The 19,301-nt window shown below is 37.1% G+C and overlaps 1 protein-coding gene across 1 annotated transcript in view; it reads right to left on the bottom strand.

The window, feature by feature from the left end:
• Nucleotides 1–19,301, bottom strand: part of Slco6a1 (solute carrier organic anion transporter family member 6A1) — an 83,628-nt gene that overhangs the window by 41,094 nt on the left and 23,233 nt on the right. The window contains exons 7-8 of the mRNA XM_052749322.1: nucleotides 14,500–14,644; nucleotides 2,611–2,806 (exon numbers count right to left, since the gene is read on the bottom strand). Of these exons, the coding sequence (XP_052605282.1) occupies nucleotides 2,611–2,806; nucleotides 14,500–14,644 (341 nt within the window). The remainder of the gene's footprint in view (nucleotides 1–2,610; nucleotides 2,807–14,499; nucleotides 14,645–19,301) is intronic.

The following is a 19,301-nucleotide window of genomic DNA, read 5'->3' as shown; positions in this document are numbered from 1 at the left end:
TGTGCTAAACTAATACTTTGGGTTTCAGAGAAATGACTCAGCAGTTAAGAGCACTTGTTGTTCTTACTTCTAGAGAACTCAAGTTCAGTTCCCACGATTGTAGTCAAAAGTTTTCTCTGGTCCCACCTGGCCCTGTGGTCCCACAGCTGCTTATAAAATAATCACTCAGAGGCTTAATATTATTTACAAACTGTTTGACCTATGGCAGGTCTCTTGCTAGCTAGCTCTTATATATTAAATTAACCCATTTCTATTAATCTATGTTTTGCCACGTGTTCCATGACTTTATTGATCTGCTGGTATGTTGCTCCTTGGGCAACAGACTGGTGTCTCTCTAGACTCTGCCTTTCTCTTTCCTGTTTCTCTCCTTGGATTTTCTGCCTGCCTCTAAGCTGCCTTGCCATAGGTCAAAGCAGCTTATTTATTAACCAATATACGTTTCCCTTGTCCTAGCAGCAAAACCATTGCCTGTGAACTTACAAATTCTTGGACTTGTCATACTAGAAATTATAATGATGGAAGGCAGCAATCTATGTTTTGACATGTCTTCTACAAAATTGATATTAACGTTGAGAAACAATAGTGTTTTAAGAAAAATCTAAAGTATTCACAAAAGAGCATATACCTAATGCTTATAATCCCGTGGTCCAGTTTCTTATATTGTGAACAGAAAACCTGTTACCTCTCATTTTCCCTGTGATCTTTCAGTTAGAAGAAAATATGTTTTTATAAATTTTTGCATCAAATTATATAAATTGATTGTTTTTCATGTGTATAACCTATCATTAATCATAAAAATAAATAAATTTACTTATAAATTTAAAGTATTTTATCTTTTGCCATAAAGTCTATCTTAGTGTAAGGCAGAAATATAATTCTATGTTTTCCTAGCACTACAAGTTTTATTGTACATATATAGCTCTCTTACATACTGGAGAATTATATGAAATTGGAAGTAGTGTCTTAAATTCTATTTCCAGTTGGAAAAGTAAATTTGCCAGGAATATATTTTTAAAATATGTAACATCCTTCTCAGATTGAAATATCTGCTTTACATACATTAAATTTCCAAGAATTCATAATATATCACTGAGCTATTTATTCTGAGTCTTGTAAAGATTTGTAGTTAAGACAATACCACCTCACTTGTTTTGGCTTCACAATAAATTTTTATCTCCAACAGTTGAGTTCTCCAACTTGGTTTCATTGCTTTGATTTTTAAGGGAGTACATTCTCCACTCAAGATATTTTATTTTTTGCTCTGCTTATGTATATAGGCTCTTTGAGGTATGTGGAATTCTTTATTAGAGGGAAAATGACGTAACTCTGTTTTAACTAAAATGCATTTAAAAAAGATTTTCTATGAATTATAAATAATTTTCAAATGAATTTGTAGAGAGCGGATATGTTTATAACCTTTTGGTATTTAAATAGATTAATGTCTACCATTCTTTGATTTGAAACATTTTATTTTATTCATAAATGATTGTCCATATTGAATATTTGGGCAATTTTTTTGGACACCTTATTTGTTAATTTGCAAACAAATTACTGTTAATGATAAGTTTTTCCATTTGATTCTTGTTAGAGGAAGGAAGCAGTTAAGTCTTAGTAATTTTGTTGACACATCACTAATTCTCCATCAGCAGCAGACTCTGAATTTTCATTATTCAAATACTTCTCCTTTCTGTAGTATAATCATTCCACCAGATCTTTTGCACATAAAAGGCTTTTAATTTTTATTTATTATTTTATTTGGTTTGGTTTTTTGAGACAGGGTTTCTCTGTGTAGCTTTGCACTTTTCCTGGGACTCACTTGGTAGCCCAGGCTGACCTCGAACTCACAGAGATCTGCCTGTCTCTGCCTCCTGAGTGCTGGGATTAAAGGCGTGTGCCATCACCGCCTGGCAATTTTTATGTTTTTATAAAATTATCATTTATTTTTCAGTTACAGATATATCTTTTGTTGCTATGTCAGTGAATTCAAGACCTTCTTCTAAGTCCTTTGGATGAATTTGTAAGAGAAGTGAAGTTAAAGTAATGTTTTATAACCCTGTGAATAGCTCCAATAGCATGTATTGAATGTTGGTTTGCTTTTAGTTAGTCCATTGTAGTTGAAAATGCTATCATTCTCTCTTATCATTTCACTTGATTAGCCCTTTGGTTTTCAGTTGCATTTATTTTGTATAATATTTAATACTAACCCATGCTAAACTCATTGAATTTTTTCATATTTAATTTAAAATGTCCATGTGCATGCTCAAATATACTTTAAGTCCATCCTTGATGTCTATAAGAATGCAGACAGGTCAGTTCAAGAACACAAGGTCAAATCACTTTATACATATTCTAGTATCATATTGTACTTGCTGCATACCCTAACATAAAGTTCTAGTTTTGATTCTAAATCACTTGCAATAGCATGATAAATAAGCATATCTCTATGAGATATGAACTACTAATATGAAAAGCAAAACTATGCTTCATACTTCATTTGCATGTTTAATAATTCTAAGAATTACATAAATATATAAATTTACTGGATTATTACTCTGGAAAATATGCCTTCAGTTATGCTTTAAAAAGTTGAGTATACAAACTTATATTTACCCATCATAATCTTCACTGATTCCAGCAAATCGCACTGTTTCACAATGTACAAAAGCTATTAATATGAAAAGCAGAAGTGATGTAATAGATGTCACTATTATAAATTTCATTTTGTTTTTACAAGACATTCTCAACTTGGAAACAATGAAACCTCCCAGAAAATTGCCAACTGCACCTCCTGGGATTAAAATAATTCCTAAGAAAAGGAAAAGAAAATACTGGTAAAAACATATCCCATTGAGAGAAAATACTGTTAAAACATATGCTATTGAGAGTACAAAAAATTACATGTAGATGCCACTCCTTCTACTCAAATACAGATATTCAAAGTAAAAAAAAGCTAGAAGATGTGGTATTTGAATAAATGTGGACTTCATAATATATAGAATCCTGTGCATGGGAATGGAGTCATTATAGGTCTACTGGATTCTGGTAGTGGTGGTGATGTTTTGCTCCTATACACTGGGTATCTAATACCAGATATCTATTACCTAAGCCAGGAACTTAGTTCATAACACATAGAAGTTATGAGCTGTCTTATTGAGAAATATTAATACTTTGCTAATTGGATATTTGGTTTATTACAAGAGACTTAAATGAAATAACAGGCTTTCTCAAACCATCCTATGAACAAGAATTAGACCAACCAATTCACTGAGATCTCTCATAGATGGTCAACATGAACAGTCTTACAATGTGAGATTTCAGAATATCTAGTATAAGCTATGGTTTTTCTATTTAAGTATAATATTTAGAAAGAGGGCATAACAAGAAGAATATAGGCTGGAAAAACAAGAAAAATAAGAGGAAGAGAAAATAGAAAACACTCAGTATAATGTAGTAAACTATAGTAAAATGCTGCCATCGTACCTTAAAAACATATTTTGCTAAAGTAAAAAGGGGGAAGCTAGGGGTTCATCTCTCCTCTCCACATTTTATTCTTTCCCTTGTTTTATGTATTTTAAAATTTTTATTGGTGGATTCTGCTGGAGTATCCACTGCAGATAAGCATTGGAGGGCTCCTGTTTCAAATCAACCTCTGGTGCGATGAAAGGATCTTTCTACTGGCACTTGGAGGGGACCTGATCTGGTGTTGGTGTGGGCCCAGAGATCTGTTTGTGTCTTTCCACAGGACAATGAGGTTCCTCTTTGGGTTCCTGAGAGCTGTGTGCGCCCTGTGACTGCTACTGAATCCCAACATGGCAGAGACCTATTGGGCCTTCGTAAAAAACTCTCCCCTTCTGATGGCAATGGGGATTGAGAGCCCAATACGGTCAGCCTTGGCAAGCATTAACGTAAGCCTAGAAACTGTAGCCATGTGATTAGATTCTTCAGAAAGTAATGTATGGTAACTTTTTTCTAAAATGTTGAGAACGTGTCACCCAGACACCTTGGAGATTAAGGATAACTCTGAAGGTCACTGACCTTCATTTGTTAACAATAGCATGCCAGCTAAGCCTTTCACATTTTGCAATCCTCTTCGAGCTGGTGTAGTACCTACTTTTCAGGAGTGGCTCTGTGCAACATTTATTGGCCTCCTGAAATTCATCTAGCCTCTTTTGAAGATACCTTATAATTTGTGAACCTGAATGTAGCCATTATGAGACCATTAGTTCTGCTCCTTGTTTGTTGTCTGTTTTTCTTTATGGTTCTCAGTTTTTCTTTTGCAGAGATGCCAGTTTAAGTCATGCTGGGATCAAGAAAAATGGGCCTTAGTGGTTCGTGTTCCTGGAACTGTGTCCATTCCAGTGGACTATGGCAGTTAGACACAGATGATGCTCACATGCTCCAGAAGAGAATCTGACATCACTGTTGCCGTTGTTGCTGTTATAGCAGTGGTGGCCACTGCTGCTACTGTTTATGGGATTGCCATTTCATAATTGGTTACTACAGCTAACACAATGGAGACCCTGGCAGCAAAAGTAGCAACCACAGTTAGTTAATCTTTCATTCTATTGGGCATGATAAATTTAATTTTACAATTATACATTTAAATTGGCTTAGTAAGTTGTAAATTTATAAATTCAAGATCCACTTGCCTATGGGATACCACCTTACGAGGACTCCAATTTGCAGTAAGGCTCATCAAGGAAGGGAATGGCTCATTTGCCTTTAGCCTACTGGCTATGGGTGGGTTAGGACTGTTGGTCTTTTCTGTGTTGCACAGTTTGCAAGCCCAGCACCACTTGGAGATCTTTGGCAACAGTTACTCTACAGCTCACATGGTTGAGTCTGTATGATAATAATGAGTATTCAGAGATGGGTAATGACTGGGGGGTGGTCATCAACCTAAGCCAGAGTGGCTGTGTGGCCTGGGCAGGTGTCTCCATGACGGGTAAGGTGGCCTGCTAACATCCCACGCAACCTAAGTCAGAAGCTCATTTTTTAGTAAAAAGGGGGGACCTGTATGGCCCTGGCCTACCATATTGAGCAAACTGTTGCCTGCTTGCCGACCTTGACCAGATGTCCTCCCTATGCTGATTCCCTGCCGGTTTCCTTCTTCCTGAATGCTCACTGGAGGTTCTTTGTTTGTGTATCCTGCATTTGGTGTAAACAGCTTAGATGCAAGAATGTAGAACATTGGGTAGTGAACTTCTGCCCTCCAGGGATCCTCCATTGTGCTATAAGCCTGTATTTAAGGTTTCCTCCCTTTTTCAATAAATGACATTCGACATTCTGCTGTGGTGAATGACTCGCTGTCTCTTGTCTCTATGTTTTAATCTACAGCCCCTTGCTCGGACATGGTAAATGGGTGGTGGTAGCGTGGATGTTACTGCAACAGTAAACTCACAAACTAATAAAATCCAATCAGTTTTAAATGTAGACCTCGTGTATAGATGTAATGAGTATAGAAATAAATAACAACAATGACATAAATACAAGATTAAATCTGGTGGTGATTTGAATACATACAAATGAAATGTCCATCAAAATGGAAAAAGTAAAAGCAAAGAGAGAAGAAATAAAGGTTACATGTGAAAAAGAAAAACAAACAATAAAAGTGAACAATAAAAACACATAATTGATAAAATTCAAGTTCAGGTCCAAAATGGTGGAAAAGGGATACTTGGCACTTGTTTTCCACTTCCAGGGGATGGAAAAAAATAGACTTGGAATTTGTCATTGAAGGACAAGTGGAAGTTTTCTGCATAGAAATTGAAACCTGGCATACTCCACAGACTAGAGAGAATGTCAAAGCAAGGTGAGCAAATACCATGGCTCCTGGAATACAGAATTTGATGGAGAAGTGGACTCTGTTCCTAGGCAGTCAGTGACAGTGGAAGCCAAGACTTGGCACCGAAGGCTGCATCTTACAAACAAGTAGCCAAAATACCCAGGCTGGAATCTGAAAACAAGCTAGCTACACAAAAGAAATTAACAAGAAGATCGGTGAAATCTTAATGCTATAGCTTCTGTTGTCAGGGACTGAAACTGGAAATCCCAACATAGTCACATCTCAGACTTCTATTGGACACCTCAGTGCATCAGCTGGGTAAGCAGCAACCACAGGCAAAGTCAAGACAGTTATACCTGGGAGGGTTTCTATGATACAGTATACTGACAGATTTATGCACACACACACACACACACACACACACACACACACACATTGTGAGAGGCACTCCAGGCATACCCAATATCCTGGATGCTTTCTGTACTCCAGGTTGCAAAAATTAAACACCTTCAGTACAAATGGTTCAGCGTTGCCCATAGTCTTTCCAAGTTTAGTGCTCAGTGATAAGTTTTCAGTAGTCCAAACACAATGGTCTAAATAAATGGTCTATTTATCCATTGTACAAAATAAAACTTCCTAAGTGAAGACATACCCAAAGCAGTCTACATTCCATCTACATTAAGGATGCAAGACAGACTCACTGATCTGCCATAACTATGTTCAGAGCACTGCAGACCTAAAGACTCCAGAGAGTACACATTGCTAGTATAGTCAACATGTCCTGACTTTGTCAATTGTTGGGCACAGCCTGTTTCTGCTCCCACTAGATTGGTGACAACTGAGAAGAACTAGAATAATCTGAAAATACACCGTACTATTCTCACCCTATTTATTGAGAATTTCAACTCTAGAAAATCCAGAAAGAACCTAGCCAGGAAGATTTTTTTCACTTAAGTTTTCCTTCATCTATTTTCATCTTAACATCACAAATCACTTCTTCTTATGTTTCTTACTTTTATCTTCATTTTAATTGAGTTTTCCTCCATTTTAATAAAAATAATTTTAATAAAAATAATTTTAATAAAAATAATTTATTATTTAAAAGTACTTCTCCCTTTCTCTGTCCTGCATCCCAAAAGAACCAAGAATCAATCCCAAGCCCTGTATACAATGGACTGTACTATGCCCCTGAGCTATATTTTCTGAAGCATTAACTTAGTTGCGGTCACAACCCAGTCTTGCTTGAACTCTAGTGGGAACTTCTACTTAATAAAATGGGGGAAGCATACAACCTCACCTATTCACCCATACGGATATGGGAGGCTGAGGGTAGTTCCAGGGCAAATATCTACACCATAGCAATAGAGAGGAAAAACATAATGGTGGTAGAGACCACATCTACATCTATAGCCCATAACAGTCAAACCTGTGGCAAGGAAGACTGCATATGATGACTAAATCTGGTAATGGAGTGCCACACAGTATAAGCTATGATTCTAATTGTTAACTTTCACTATAATACACCCCTTCAGTCAGCCCATAGACCATGCAATGTGAATGCAACAATCAACCCAAGAATCACTTTCAAATAAGAGAATTACTATCAACAGAGTATTTAGAAGTCCACAATTTCTAATAGTGCTATCAATCCAGGAGGAGTCACCATGGAGTATTCATACCACAATTTATGATGCCTACATATCTGCTTGAAGTGCTAGAATTTGTCCACTCTTTCAAGACTTGCAGAAATGCTAATTTACTCTTTTTTTTTTAACATGGTTAATCTCTGTCCCAAAACTCTGTTCACAAACAAAAAAGCTTTAAGACATTTTATTATAGACTACTTTTGTAAACAAATTCAACATTACTTGAGAAATCAGTTTTTACAAGTCACACTAAAAGAAGAAAGCAACATATCATGAAGGCCACCATATAAAAGTAAAGAATTGTCAATGTGAACTCAGTAGAAACCTCCATATAAAAAAGGAAATGACCCTGCATAGGCCCCAGGTTTCAAACAGCCAACTTATGCAATGAGCACAGGACCCAGTCCCACTGCCTGGATGCCTCCCAAACAGATCAAGCCAATCAACTGTCTCACCCATTCAGAGGGACTGATCCAGTTGGGGACCCCTCAGCCATTGGTTCACAGTTCATGTATTTCCATCATTTGGCTATTTGTCCCTGTGCTTTATCCAACCTTGGTCTCAACATTTCTTTTTTTTTTTTTTAATTTTTAATTTTTATTTTGCAGTACAATTCAGTTCTACATATCAGCCACGGATTCCCTTGTTCTCCCCCCTCCTGCCCCCCTCACCTTCCCCTCAGCCCACCCCCCATTCCCACCTCCTCCAGGGCAAAGCCTCCCCCGAGGACTGAGATCAACCTGGTAGACTCAGTCCAGGCAGGTCCAGTCCCCTCCTCCCAGGCCGAGCCAAGCGATCCTGCATAGGCCCCAGGTTTCAAACAGCCAACTCATGCAATGAGCACAGGACCCGGTCCCACTGCCTGGATGCCTCCCAAACAGATCAAGCCAATCAACTGTCTCACCCATTCAGAGGGCCTGATCCAGTTGGTGACCCCTCAGCCATTGGTTCATAGTTTATGTGTTTCCATTTGTTTGGCTATTTGTCCCTGTGCTTTATCCAACCTTGGTCTCAACAATTCTCGCTCATATAAACCCTCCTCATTCTCGCTATTTGGACTCCCAGAGATCCACCCGGGGCCTAGCCATGGATCTCTGCATCCAGATCCCTCAGTAGTTGGATGAGGTTTCTAGCACGACAATTAGGGTGTTTGGCCATCCTATCACCAGAGTAGGTCAGTTCGGGCTGTCTCTCGACCATTGCCAGCAGTCTGTTGTGGGGGTATCTTTGTGGATTTCTGTGGGCCTCTCTAGCACTTTGCTTCTTCCTATTCTCATGTGGTCTTCATTTACCATGGTCTCCTATTCCTTGTTCTCCCTCTCTGTTGTTGATCCAGCTGGGATCTCCCGCTCCCCCAAGTTCTCTTTCCCTCAACCCTCGCCCTTCATTACCCCCACTCATGTCCAGGCTGTTCATGTAGATCTCTTCCATTTCTCTGTCATTAGAGGGCCTATGCAGGGTCGCTTGGCTCGGCCTGGGAGGAGGGGACTGGACCTGCCTGGACTGAGTCTACCAGGTTGATCTCAGTCTTCGGGGGAGGCTTTGCCCTGGAGGAGGTGGGAATGGGGGGGTGGGCTGAGGGGAAGGTGAGGGGGGGCGGGAGGGGGGGAGAACAAGGGAATTCGTGGCTGATATGTAGAACTGAATTTTATTGCAAAATAAAAAAATAAACAAATAAATAAAAAATTAATAAGTAAATAAATGCATCAAAAAAGGAAATGAAAACAGCAATATGTGACAGATGAACAGTATGAGTGAACTAAGAAAGATAATTCAATATAAGAGAAAGCAACTCAATAAAATAATACAAAGCTTATAAATGAAAAGCTTGATAAGTTGAACCAAAACCAATTGAATTGGGTATGGCAGAGTACACCTGAAAGTAGACAGAGGAAGACTTGAAGCCTCAGGTACAGATCAAGTTCAAGTGCAAGATATGTCTGGGCTGCATCCCACCCCATCTCAACAAACAAAATTAGTCAAATAAAGAGAAGCGTGTCATTTCCGGACTAGCAAAATGGCTTCACAAGAAAAGATGCATGTCACAATTACTGCGATCCACATAGTAGAAGAAAAGAATGACTTCTCAAAGATGTCCCCTGACTTGCACATGTGTGTTATTGCAAGATCATGCACATATTCACAAAACTTAAATAGTAGTTTAAAGAAACAATTAAAAAATTTCTAAAAATTTATGTTGCTATTGAAGTAATCATATCAATTAATAACACTCCCACCATATATCTCTAAGAACATTTAAATGAATTTCTGTTTTATGTTTAGAAAAATGTTATAGAAAAGTAAATATTTGAATATTTTATGTAGGCATTTATAGAGCTATTTAATAGAAAGTGAAATACATACAGTGTGGGCAATAATTTCCAAATAAATATCATGGATTAGGATTAATTTTTTTTTTTTTTTTTTTTTTTTTTTTTTTTTTTTTTTTTTTTTTGTTGAAAAACTACTTTTATTATCCATGGCATTTAGTAAGCACTCAATAAATATTCATGATTACTCCTATTTTAAGGACCTGGTTTTTTTTTTTTTTTGTTTTTTTTTTTTTGTTTTTTTTGATTTTTTTTTTTTATTTATTTTAATTTATTTTGCAATACAATTCAGTTCTACATATCGGTCACGGATTCCCTTGTTCTCCCCCCTCCCGTCCCCCTCACCTTCCCCCCAACGCCCCCCCCCTCATTCCCATCTCCTCCAGGGCAAAGCCTTCCCCACAGACTGAGGTCAACCTGGTAGACTCAGTCCAGGTAGGTCTAGTCCCCTCCTCCCAGGCCGAGCCAAACAATCCTGCATAGGCCCCAGGTTTCAAACAGCCAACTCATGCAATGAGCACAAGATCTGGTCCCACTGCCTGGATGCCTCCCAAACAGATCAAGCCAATCAACTGTCTCACCCATTCGGAGGGCCTGATCCAGTGTGGACCCCTCAGCCATTGGTTCATAGTTCATGTGTTTCCATTCATTTGGCTATTTGTCCCTGTGCTTTATCCAACCTTGGTCTCAACAATTCTCGCTCATATAAACCCTCCTCATTCTCATTAATTGGACTCCCAGAGATCCACCCAGGGCCTAGTCATGGATCTCTGCATCCAGATCCCTCAGTAGTTGGATGAGGTTTCTAGCACAACAATTAGGGTGTTTGGCCATCCCATCACCAGAGTAGGTCAGTTCGGGCTGTCTCTCGACCATTGCCAGCAGTCTGTTGTGTGGGTATCTTTGTGGATTTCTGTGGGCCTCTCTAGCACTTTGCTTCTTCCTGTTCTCATGTGGTCTTCATTTACCATGGTCTCCTATTCCTTGTTCTCCCTCTCTGTTGTTGATCTAGCTGGGATCTCCCGCTCCCCCAAGCTCTCTTTCCCTCGACCCTCGCCTTTCATTACCCCCACTCATGTCCAGGCTGTTCATGTAGATCTCATTCCATTTCTCTGTCATTGGGCGATCCCTGTGTCTTTCTTGGGGTCCTGTTTTCCGGGTAGCCTCCCTGGTGATGTGAGTAGCAGACAATTCATTTGATGGAAAGTAAACACCTTAGTGAGAAAATCATTTTACTTTAGAATCTGAGATGTAAAGACAACTAGCAACTGAAAAGAAAGGATGAGGTAGAGAAGAAACAGGAATTCTGAAAGGATCTTTTAATTTATTTTAGGTGAATTTTGTTTTATATGTTTTAAAACAATGTTATTGAGTCATGCCCACTTACAATTTTATGATATACATCATTTATTGACTCATACCATTAAATCTTGCTTGAATTGTCATTGTACTTAAAATTACTATAGTTACACCAGCATTTGCTCTGGTTGGGGTTCACATAGTATCCTTTTTTGCATCCTCCTCTTTTCAACTTTTGTGTGTCTGAAGGAAAGGAAAGCTTCAGTTAAGCAATATATATATATTGCAATTTCTTCCCAATATGGCAATGTTTAGTCTCTTCCTACAGCATACAAATACAAGAATAGTTATTAGGTGATTTTCCCCCTTTCAGCCTTAATCTTATGAATATAAATATTGAATCAGGCTGCTCTTTGTTCTAAACTCTTTGCTAACATGTTCCTTTGTACCATAAACAGTCATAGATAATAGAGATTGTATCTCTTCCTTGAGAGAAGAGACAAGTCAGCTTATGATTTTAGATGACAAAGACAATGCTCATTCAAAAACTAAGAGAAGAAATGTGTTATCTGGTGTAATAACACCTTCTTCTGAAGCAAAAGTAGCATGACTAGTAACCATTATACAAAGTGTGAGTTCTCTGAACTTAGGATTTAATTTGTTTTGTTTTCTATGTTACAGTTCACTATGAGTACAGATATTAACTGGTCTCTTTTTTCATCACTTTGTAGGAACTGTGTCTCACAAAAATGGGCTAACTTTTTTTTTTAGAACTGTTGGACAATCCTAAATTCTAAATGAGGCCTCACAGATTACTGCCATTGTTCTTGGTTACTCACTCATCTTTACAATAAATTCCTGTTGTTAAAGACATCACACATTTAGTTATAAAACACGGAGAAATAAAGCTGGTACTGACATGGACGCTTCATCCCTACTGGCTAGCTTTCATTTCCAGGTATTATCCCTGAGAATGATGATAATGACTGGCATGGCAAGATGTACCCACTGCTATATCAGTGAGATGAGTGTTAGAGGAGGAAACAGTCACTTTCTGAATGTACTGAAGTCTCAATGAACAAGACAAAATTTACATTTTTGCACTATTACTAAGCTGAAAACCTGTGTCTGGACAGGTCATAGGCCCTAGGAAAGAACCTACTACTATTATTCTGCTAGTTGAATATAGTATAAAATCAACTTCTATTGATTTATTATTATTCCATAGATTAATGCATCTCTCAACAATCATCTGAGAAGAATCTATCTACAGTAGATGGTGATTAGCACAGAGGCCCACAATGGCCAAGATCCAGAGACAGAAATTGAAGAATGCTCAGCTCTGCATGGAAGATCACTGGGGAAGAGGAAGAAGAGAGAGTGTAAAAAGTCAGACGACAGTGGATAACTACAAAGAAACAGCGTCTTACACCAAGGCAGAGGCACACATGAAGGCACAACAGGTACAGTAGTGTCCACAAAACCTGTGCAAGCCCTAGTGAGACCACATCCCAGCATGACAATAGGAATTGGGCAAGAACTCCAAGCCTGAGCCATGGAGCTATTGGCAACTGTTAGCTGCTTAGAGTTGGAGAGAGCATTTCTCTTACACATCTACCTTAAGTTATCAACAGTTTTCTCTTAAGAGTCTACCTTGAGACATTGCCAGTCACATCACTTCTTTGAGCTACAGCTCTTTGTGAAAGGTGGTTTTATGGATAAGACTCTAAAGAATGGAGGAAGAATTCTGTAAGAGACTTTCTCAGAAAACTACAGGCCAATGACTTTCTAAAGTAGGTAGTGTCTCAAAATGTAATATAACTTACTCTAGGACACTTGACAAAATCAAAGCTCTGGCAGAGAAGCCTGAAAACTCTGCAGAATGATAGGATTAGGTGAGTCTAAGTCATTACTATTGATACCAAAATTGCATAAAAGTTCATCCTTACAAACCAATGTAGAGTATGCAATTGTTAATATATTTATTATAACTGGACTGATGCATCAGGATGTAGGAAAAGATATGTAAATATATGGGGACTCTTGACACTGGAAAAGAAAAATATACTAAATAATCTGCTTTTAATTAAGGCTTCTGCACTTGGGAACATTTGTTTTTTCCCCCATATGATTTGTGTTCATTCCTTCTTATCTTTTTCTGGCCCTCTGTATAATTAAGGATTAATGTAAATATTATTTTTACTATTTTTTTTTACTAGTTACACTAAATGCTATAATATGCCCCCCTGATTTTTTTTATGTCCTAAAATGAATTACTGTGACCATCACTTCTCAATTAATTCTAGATCATTTTAATCCTCCCATTTACAATATCTTTTAGGGAGTCAAATTATCACTGCACTTTTTAAGATTGAAAAAGTATACAATAATAATTCCTGTTTAGTGACAAAATAATGAATAACTCTTTGCAAATGAGCAAGAAGGGATTTCAATGGGCTTAAGCATTATGATAGTCTTTAGAAGAATTAAGATTAAATCTAATTTCATATCTCTCAATATAATAACAGATACACAATGTACATAATTGTATGTACATAAACAATGGCCTGTCTTGGCAGTTAAGGAAAAAAATGAGTACCACAGCATAATTGCTGTGGAACGTCTTTCTGTATCCTATGAATATGTGTTGCTTTGATTGGTTGATAAAGCTGTTTGGCCTATGGCAAGGCAGCGTAGGGGCAGGCGAGAAATCCAAGCAGATAGACAGGAAGAGAAAGGAGAGGCAGATGAGATGCCAGCCTGCAGCACAAGGAACAACATGCCAGCAGATTAGTAAGCCACAGAACATGTGGCAAAACATAGATGAATAGAAATGGGTTAATTTAAGATATAAGAGCTAGCTAGCAAGGAGTCTGCCATAGGCTATGCAATTGGTAATTAATATAAGCCTCTGAGTAACCATTTTATAAGCAGCTGTGGGACTGTGGGCCAGGTAGGACTGGAGAAATCTTCTGACTACACATTAAGTTCAATGCATTAAGTTTAAATCAATGCAATTCTGAAAAATACAATTTCTGGTGAAAGAAATAGAAGCATCAGTAGGGAATTATGTGAATGTTTTAGAAAAAACTTGAGTACAGACACACAAGTAGAAAGGTACAGAAGCACATAAGGGAAGGACATATTGTGGCTTGAGAAGAGTGGTTTTCTAAAAGGGAGGGGAAAGGAAATGGACAGGTATGTAGATGGGAGGCAGGAAGATAGTAAGGTATATAAAGAGAAAAATGAAGTTTTATGTATTAAAAACATGGAGATAGTATTGGAGCGTTCTTTTTTTATAGTTTTAGCAAGTGGCATTCAAATACACTGCACCCTTGTGTCTTCTGCTTATATGACATATTTCTTAAATACACATAACATACTTAAGTATACACATCACAACAAATTTGAAATCTGCAAAGAAAGAAGAAAAATCTACCTGTGAGCAGAGTGGCAAGTGAAGGTGCTAACAAAAACTGATTTTGTAAATATTTGGGCAAAAATTCTGAAGCTCCAATATAAGTCAGGGATTCGGTGGCTTTGCACATTGCATAACATAACAGCAACGGGTTCCTAAACAGACACTGAAACAGAACAGGTCATTTCACAATGATTTCCTCTCATCGCAGGCTAGTGATCCATCTGCTGAACTGATTTCCTATAGTCTAAACTAAACATATGTAGTTTTCCATACAAAACTATAGTTCCCTAGTAGACACATTACATTGCAGATTTGTTGTTAGGTTGCTTTCTACTGCAAACATAGCTTTTAGCACCAGGTCTGTTAGCATGGTGAAAGATTCTCTCAGTGCCTTATTAGATACTGATATTATGCATTTACCTAATTCAGCTAGTGAGTGCTATGTAACTTTGCACCATATGATTCCACTGTATTTATTGGTTCCTATAGGATCAAATATTTATGTCACCTTCAACTCCCCCATGTCACAGACATGGATACAAAAAAATCCCTATATGGTGATATTTTATTTGTATTAAAATATATTTGTATGTTAATAAATAAAGTTGCCCGGGGGTCAGAGCTATTAGCAAGCCATAGGAAAGCAGGGCAGTGGTAGCATACGCTTGTAATTCCAGCACTTGGTAGGCAGAGCTGGGTAAGTCTCTGTGTGTTCAGGGATACAGCCATTATTGGATACACATGCTTTTAATCTTAATACCAATCATGGAAAACCTGGAGGCCTATACAGACAGGCTGTGAGGAGGCGGTCATGTGGTTGGGTTTACAACCAATGAGAAGGCAGGACAGGAACTCTATATAAAGACTTTAACACAGGGGTAGCTCTGGTTCTGAGAGGTAGGACCACTGCAGGAGGAAGGGTAAGGTTTTAGCTCTTAGCTCTGACCTCTTGGCTTTCTTCTTTGCATTGGTTCTGTGTTTATTATTTAATAAGAAGGTTGGATACATCTACATCCCTATGCATGCACTCTTGATCTATCTTTAGAATTGTATTTCCTTGGAAGGAGTTTTTTGATATTAGGATTTATGAGTAATTTATTTCATATTTTGCTCCAAATTTGCTTCAAGTTCTATCTTTTTATAATAACACCTTTATATCAGAGAGTCTAGTTTCCTAACAACATAGCTTATACGCTAAGATTCATTAAAACAATATCTCAGGATTGGCAGGCCCTTATAGAAATGTACCTTGGCATTAGTAAGTCACTGATTGTGGGAAGGCCTTACAGTTGCCAGCAAGGCCATGTGTGAGTGTTCTAAAACTTATCCAGTAATAATGCTAATATTAGAGCAAAGAAGCCTGGAGATAATTCCATCCTTCAGACTGGGAGCACTTCAGACAGCTGAGAAAAACAAGCCTCCTATACATTTTACACTGATAAGTACAACAGTTTCCTGTCATGCTAAGTTTTGTCACGCAGCAATAGCTAACTGGCATAGACCATATAACTAGAAACACTTGATAACCTTTGCTAACATCCGTAGGCTTCCAAAACTTTGTCATACAGACATACACAAGATAGTATTTCTTTTTCAAACATAAATGTGCGTTTTGGGGGGGCTGGAGAGATGGGTCAGATGGCAAAGTGCTTGCTTTGCTCAAGGACCTGAACTCAATCCCAAGAATCCATATAAAAAATGCCAGGCACAGTGGCACACACTCATAATATCAGTGCTGAGAGATGGAGATTGGGGAATGGTTCCCAAGACCTACTGATACAATAGTCTAGCCTACATAGCAAGTTTCATACTAGTGTGTCTCAAAAAAGAAAATAAATGTAGATAGTGCTTGAGGAATGACATCCGAAGTTATTTGAACTGCACATGTATGTGTACACATTTACATGTGAAACAGAACATGAGTGAACATCTACATGTATGCAAATACACACAAACCTGTGTGTTTCTTCATATAATTTAGAGTTCACTCAGTGTTTCTGTGTGTGTGTGTGTGTGTGTGTGTGTGTGTGTGTGTGTGCGCGCGCGCTATTCTATTACACTTCCTTATGGTTTGGGTAGATTTTTTAAAAATTCTATATATTAACTTCTTGCATTTAGGTAACCATTACTTATGTACTGTACTGTCTACAGATTAATTCATAGAACAAACACTTTTGACTTTATATTATCTAACCTATAAACTTTTAATTTGTATTTTACATTGCTTAAGGCTTGTTTAAAGTACATTTCCATTTCTTTGTTATATGAATCTTCCACTATCAAGATTAACTACTTTATTTTACCTAAAAAACTTTGTAAAACTAGAAAGTATCTATGTATATAATATGAAATAGGAATCCTTATATTTACTATTTTCTACATTGAACAGTATTCTTTCCATTGCTTATGTCTTATAGCAAATACTTCTTTAATATATGCATATATACATACATATAACTATTTTTAAGTTGTCTACTCTATATTTCATTTAGATGCAGATAAAAAATGCTATGCTATTCTTGCTACTCTGGTCTTTTAGTATATCTCATTGTTACCAGATCAATGTTGTTTGTTTTACCTATATTTTGTGCCTATATTCTGCAATATAAAATTTAGAAAAAATTGTTATTATCTAAAATATAAAACCCATGCCATGTGATTGATTATTACTTCATTGAATTTATAGATTATTTCACTAAGTATCTCATACAGGGATATAGCATTATATGAATTAGAATTACATATCTGTCAATGTACCAAAGCATTTAATAACACAGATGTGTTAAGTTCTATTGTCTTCATAAAATTTTTTATGTGTAGATTTTAAATGAGTTTCTGAATTATTTATAATTCTGTGATTATGTTTTAGTCTATAATCCAATTTTTAGATTCATAAAAGGTATGCAACTGGCAAGGGACAGGGTCAAATAATCACTGTTTAAAGATTATATGCTTTTATGTACATATAAAGTCAATACTACAGCAATATTAGAACTGATACTTTGCTTCAGGAATTTGTATCAAAACAAAAACCAAACTATAAAATCAAATAGCATTTAAATACTCTAATGAACTTTCTGAGAAAGAAATGGAGGCACTTACAATCAAAACAACTGTCAAAAAATGCCCAGAAGTGAACCTTGTAAATGAAGCACCTCTATAATGTAAACTGTAAAACACTGATGAAAGAAATTGAAGCAGATCACAATAGAAAGAATATTGGAAAATGAAAAAGTGACCTACATATTCAATGCAACCTCAACTAAACACCAGTGATGTTATTTCAGAAAACAATATTGGAGTTCATAAGGTAGAGAAAAAGACATCAATAAGTTGAAATGACATGTAACACAACAAAGCTGGAGGTGTCAGTATACCTGATATCAAGACATACCATAGAGCCACAGTAGACAAAGAAGCATGACATAGACAGAAAGGAAGACAGAGCCCAATGAGCAAATGGTAAAGTTATGCAATTATCCAAGAAATAATAAGTCATCTAAGCCAGCTGATTTTTGATAAAGAGTCAAAAAGTAAACACTGAAGAAGAGACAGGTTCTTCCATATATGGATGTCCACATGCAGAAAACTGCAATTTGACTTCTGTCTTTCATTCTATAGAGAACTCCAACTCAAAGGTGATTAAAATGTAAGCCTAAGACCAGAAATTATAAATTTAGTAAGGTGGAACACAAAGCTACACTATATCCATATGAGCAATGATGATGCTTTTTGTCTATGACTCCAAGGTACAGAAAACAGCAGCCTCGTAGATAAATGTGATCATTTAAAAAGCCATAGGCTTCTGTGTAGGGAAGAAAATAATCACTGCAGTGAAAAAATAACTCATAGAATGGAAGAAAATGCTTGCCACATATTCTTCTGTCCAAGGATTAATATATAAAACAGGTAAGCTTCTGAAGAAACTTTTAATAACACAAAGGTAATCAAATTTAAAAACAGACATATGGTCCAAATATGTATCAAAAGAAGAAATATAAATAGCTGAGAAATGATACATAAAATGTGAAAAATAATTAACTATCATGGAAATGCAAGGGAAAGCTACAATGAGATACCTCTTATCCCAGTTAGAATGATATTATGGTCTAGATATAAAGTTTTCCCCACAAGCTCACTTAGTCACTAGCTGATGGCACTGTTTGTGGAGATTTGAAACATTTGTGGGAAGGAGTGGCTACCTAGAGAGAGTATGCCTCCATTAGGAATGCCTTGAGCTTTATATTCCAGCCATACTTCCTTTCTCCTCTGCTTTCTTCTCCAACAAAGCAGATGATGAGGGATATCCAGCCACTTGTTCCCCCTGCCATGTACCTGACTACAGCCATGCCTTCTCTGCTATGATTGATTATATTATCCAAAATGTTAAGTCAAATTAAACTCTTCCTCTCTTAAGTTGCTGTAGACAGACATTCTGCCTCAGGTATAACAAAAAGTTATTATCAAACTTAAACAAAAATTCTGCCAAGGATGGAAGAAAAGAAATTGCTATACATTGTCAGTGGGGATGTGGCTATTATGAAAAAAGGAATTGATTTTACTCAAAAGTCAAGAGCAGATCCACTATATGATTGGGCTACTTTATATATAAAAACATAAGAATTTATATTCCTTATAGTTTTAAGGATCAGACCATGGCTGATTGTCTCAGTTCCTTTGGCTCAGGTGGTACATGCTCATACAACCCTTCATTGCATGGTCAGGTTAGAAATTGAGAGAAATTAATGGATCAGATTGCCACAGTCCCATTCAGAATACATGCTTAATGACCTAAGGACTTCTGGTTAGGCCTCACCTCT

The sequence above is a fragment of the Peromyscus californicus genome, unplaced genomic scaffold, assembly GCF_007827085.1.
Source record: "Peromyscus californicus insignis strain IS unplaced genomic scaffold, ASM782708v3 Scaffold_21__1_contigs__length_65335640, whole genome shotgun sequence".
Taxonomy (NCBI): domain Eukaryota; kingdom Metazoa; phylum Chordata; class Mammalia; order Rodentia; family Cricetidae; genus Peromyscus; species Peromyscus californicus.
Note: the sequence above shows the minus strand (reverse complement) of the source record. Positions and strands in the feature narration are given on the sequence as shown.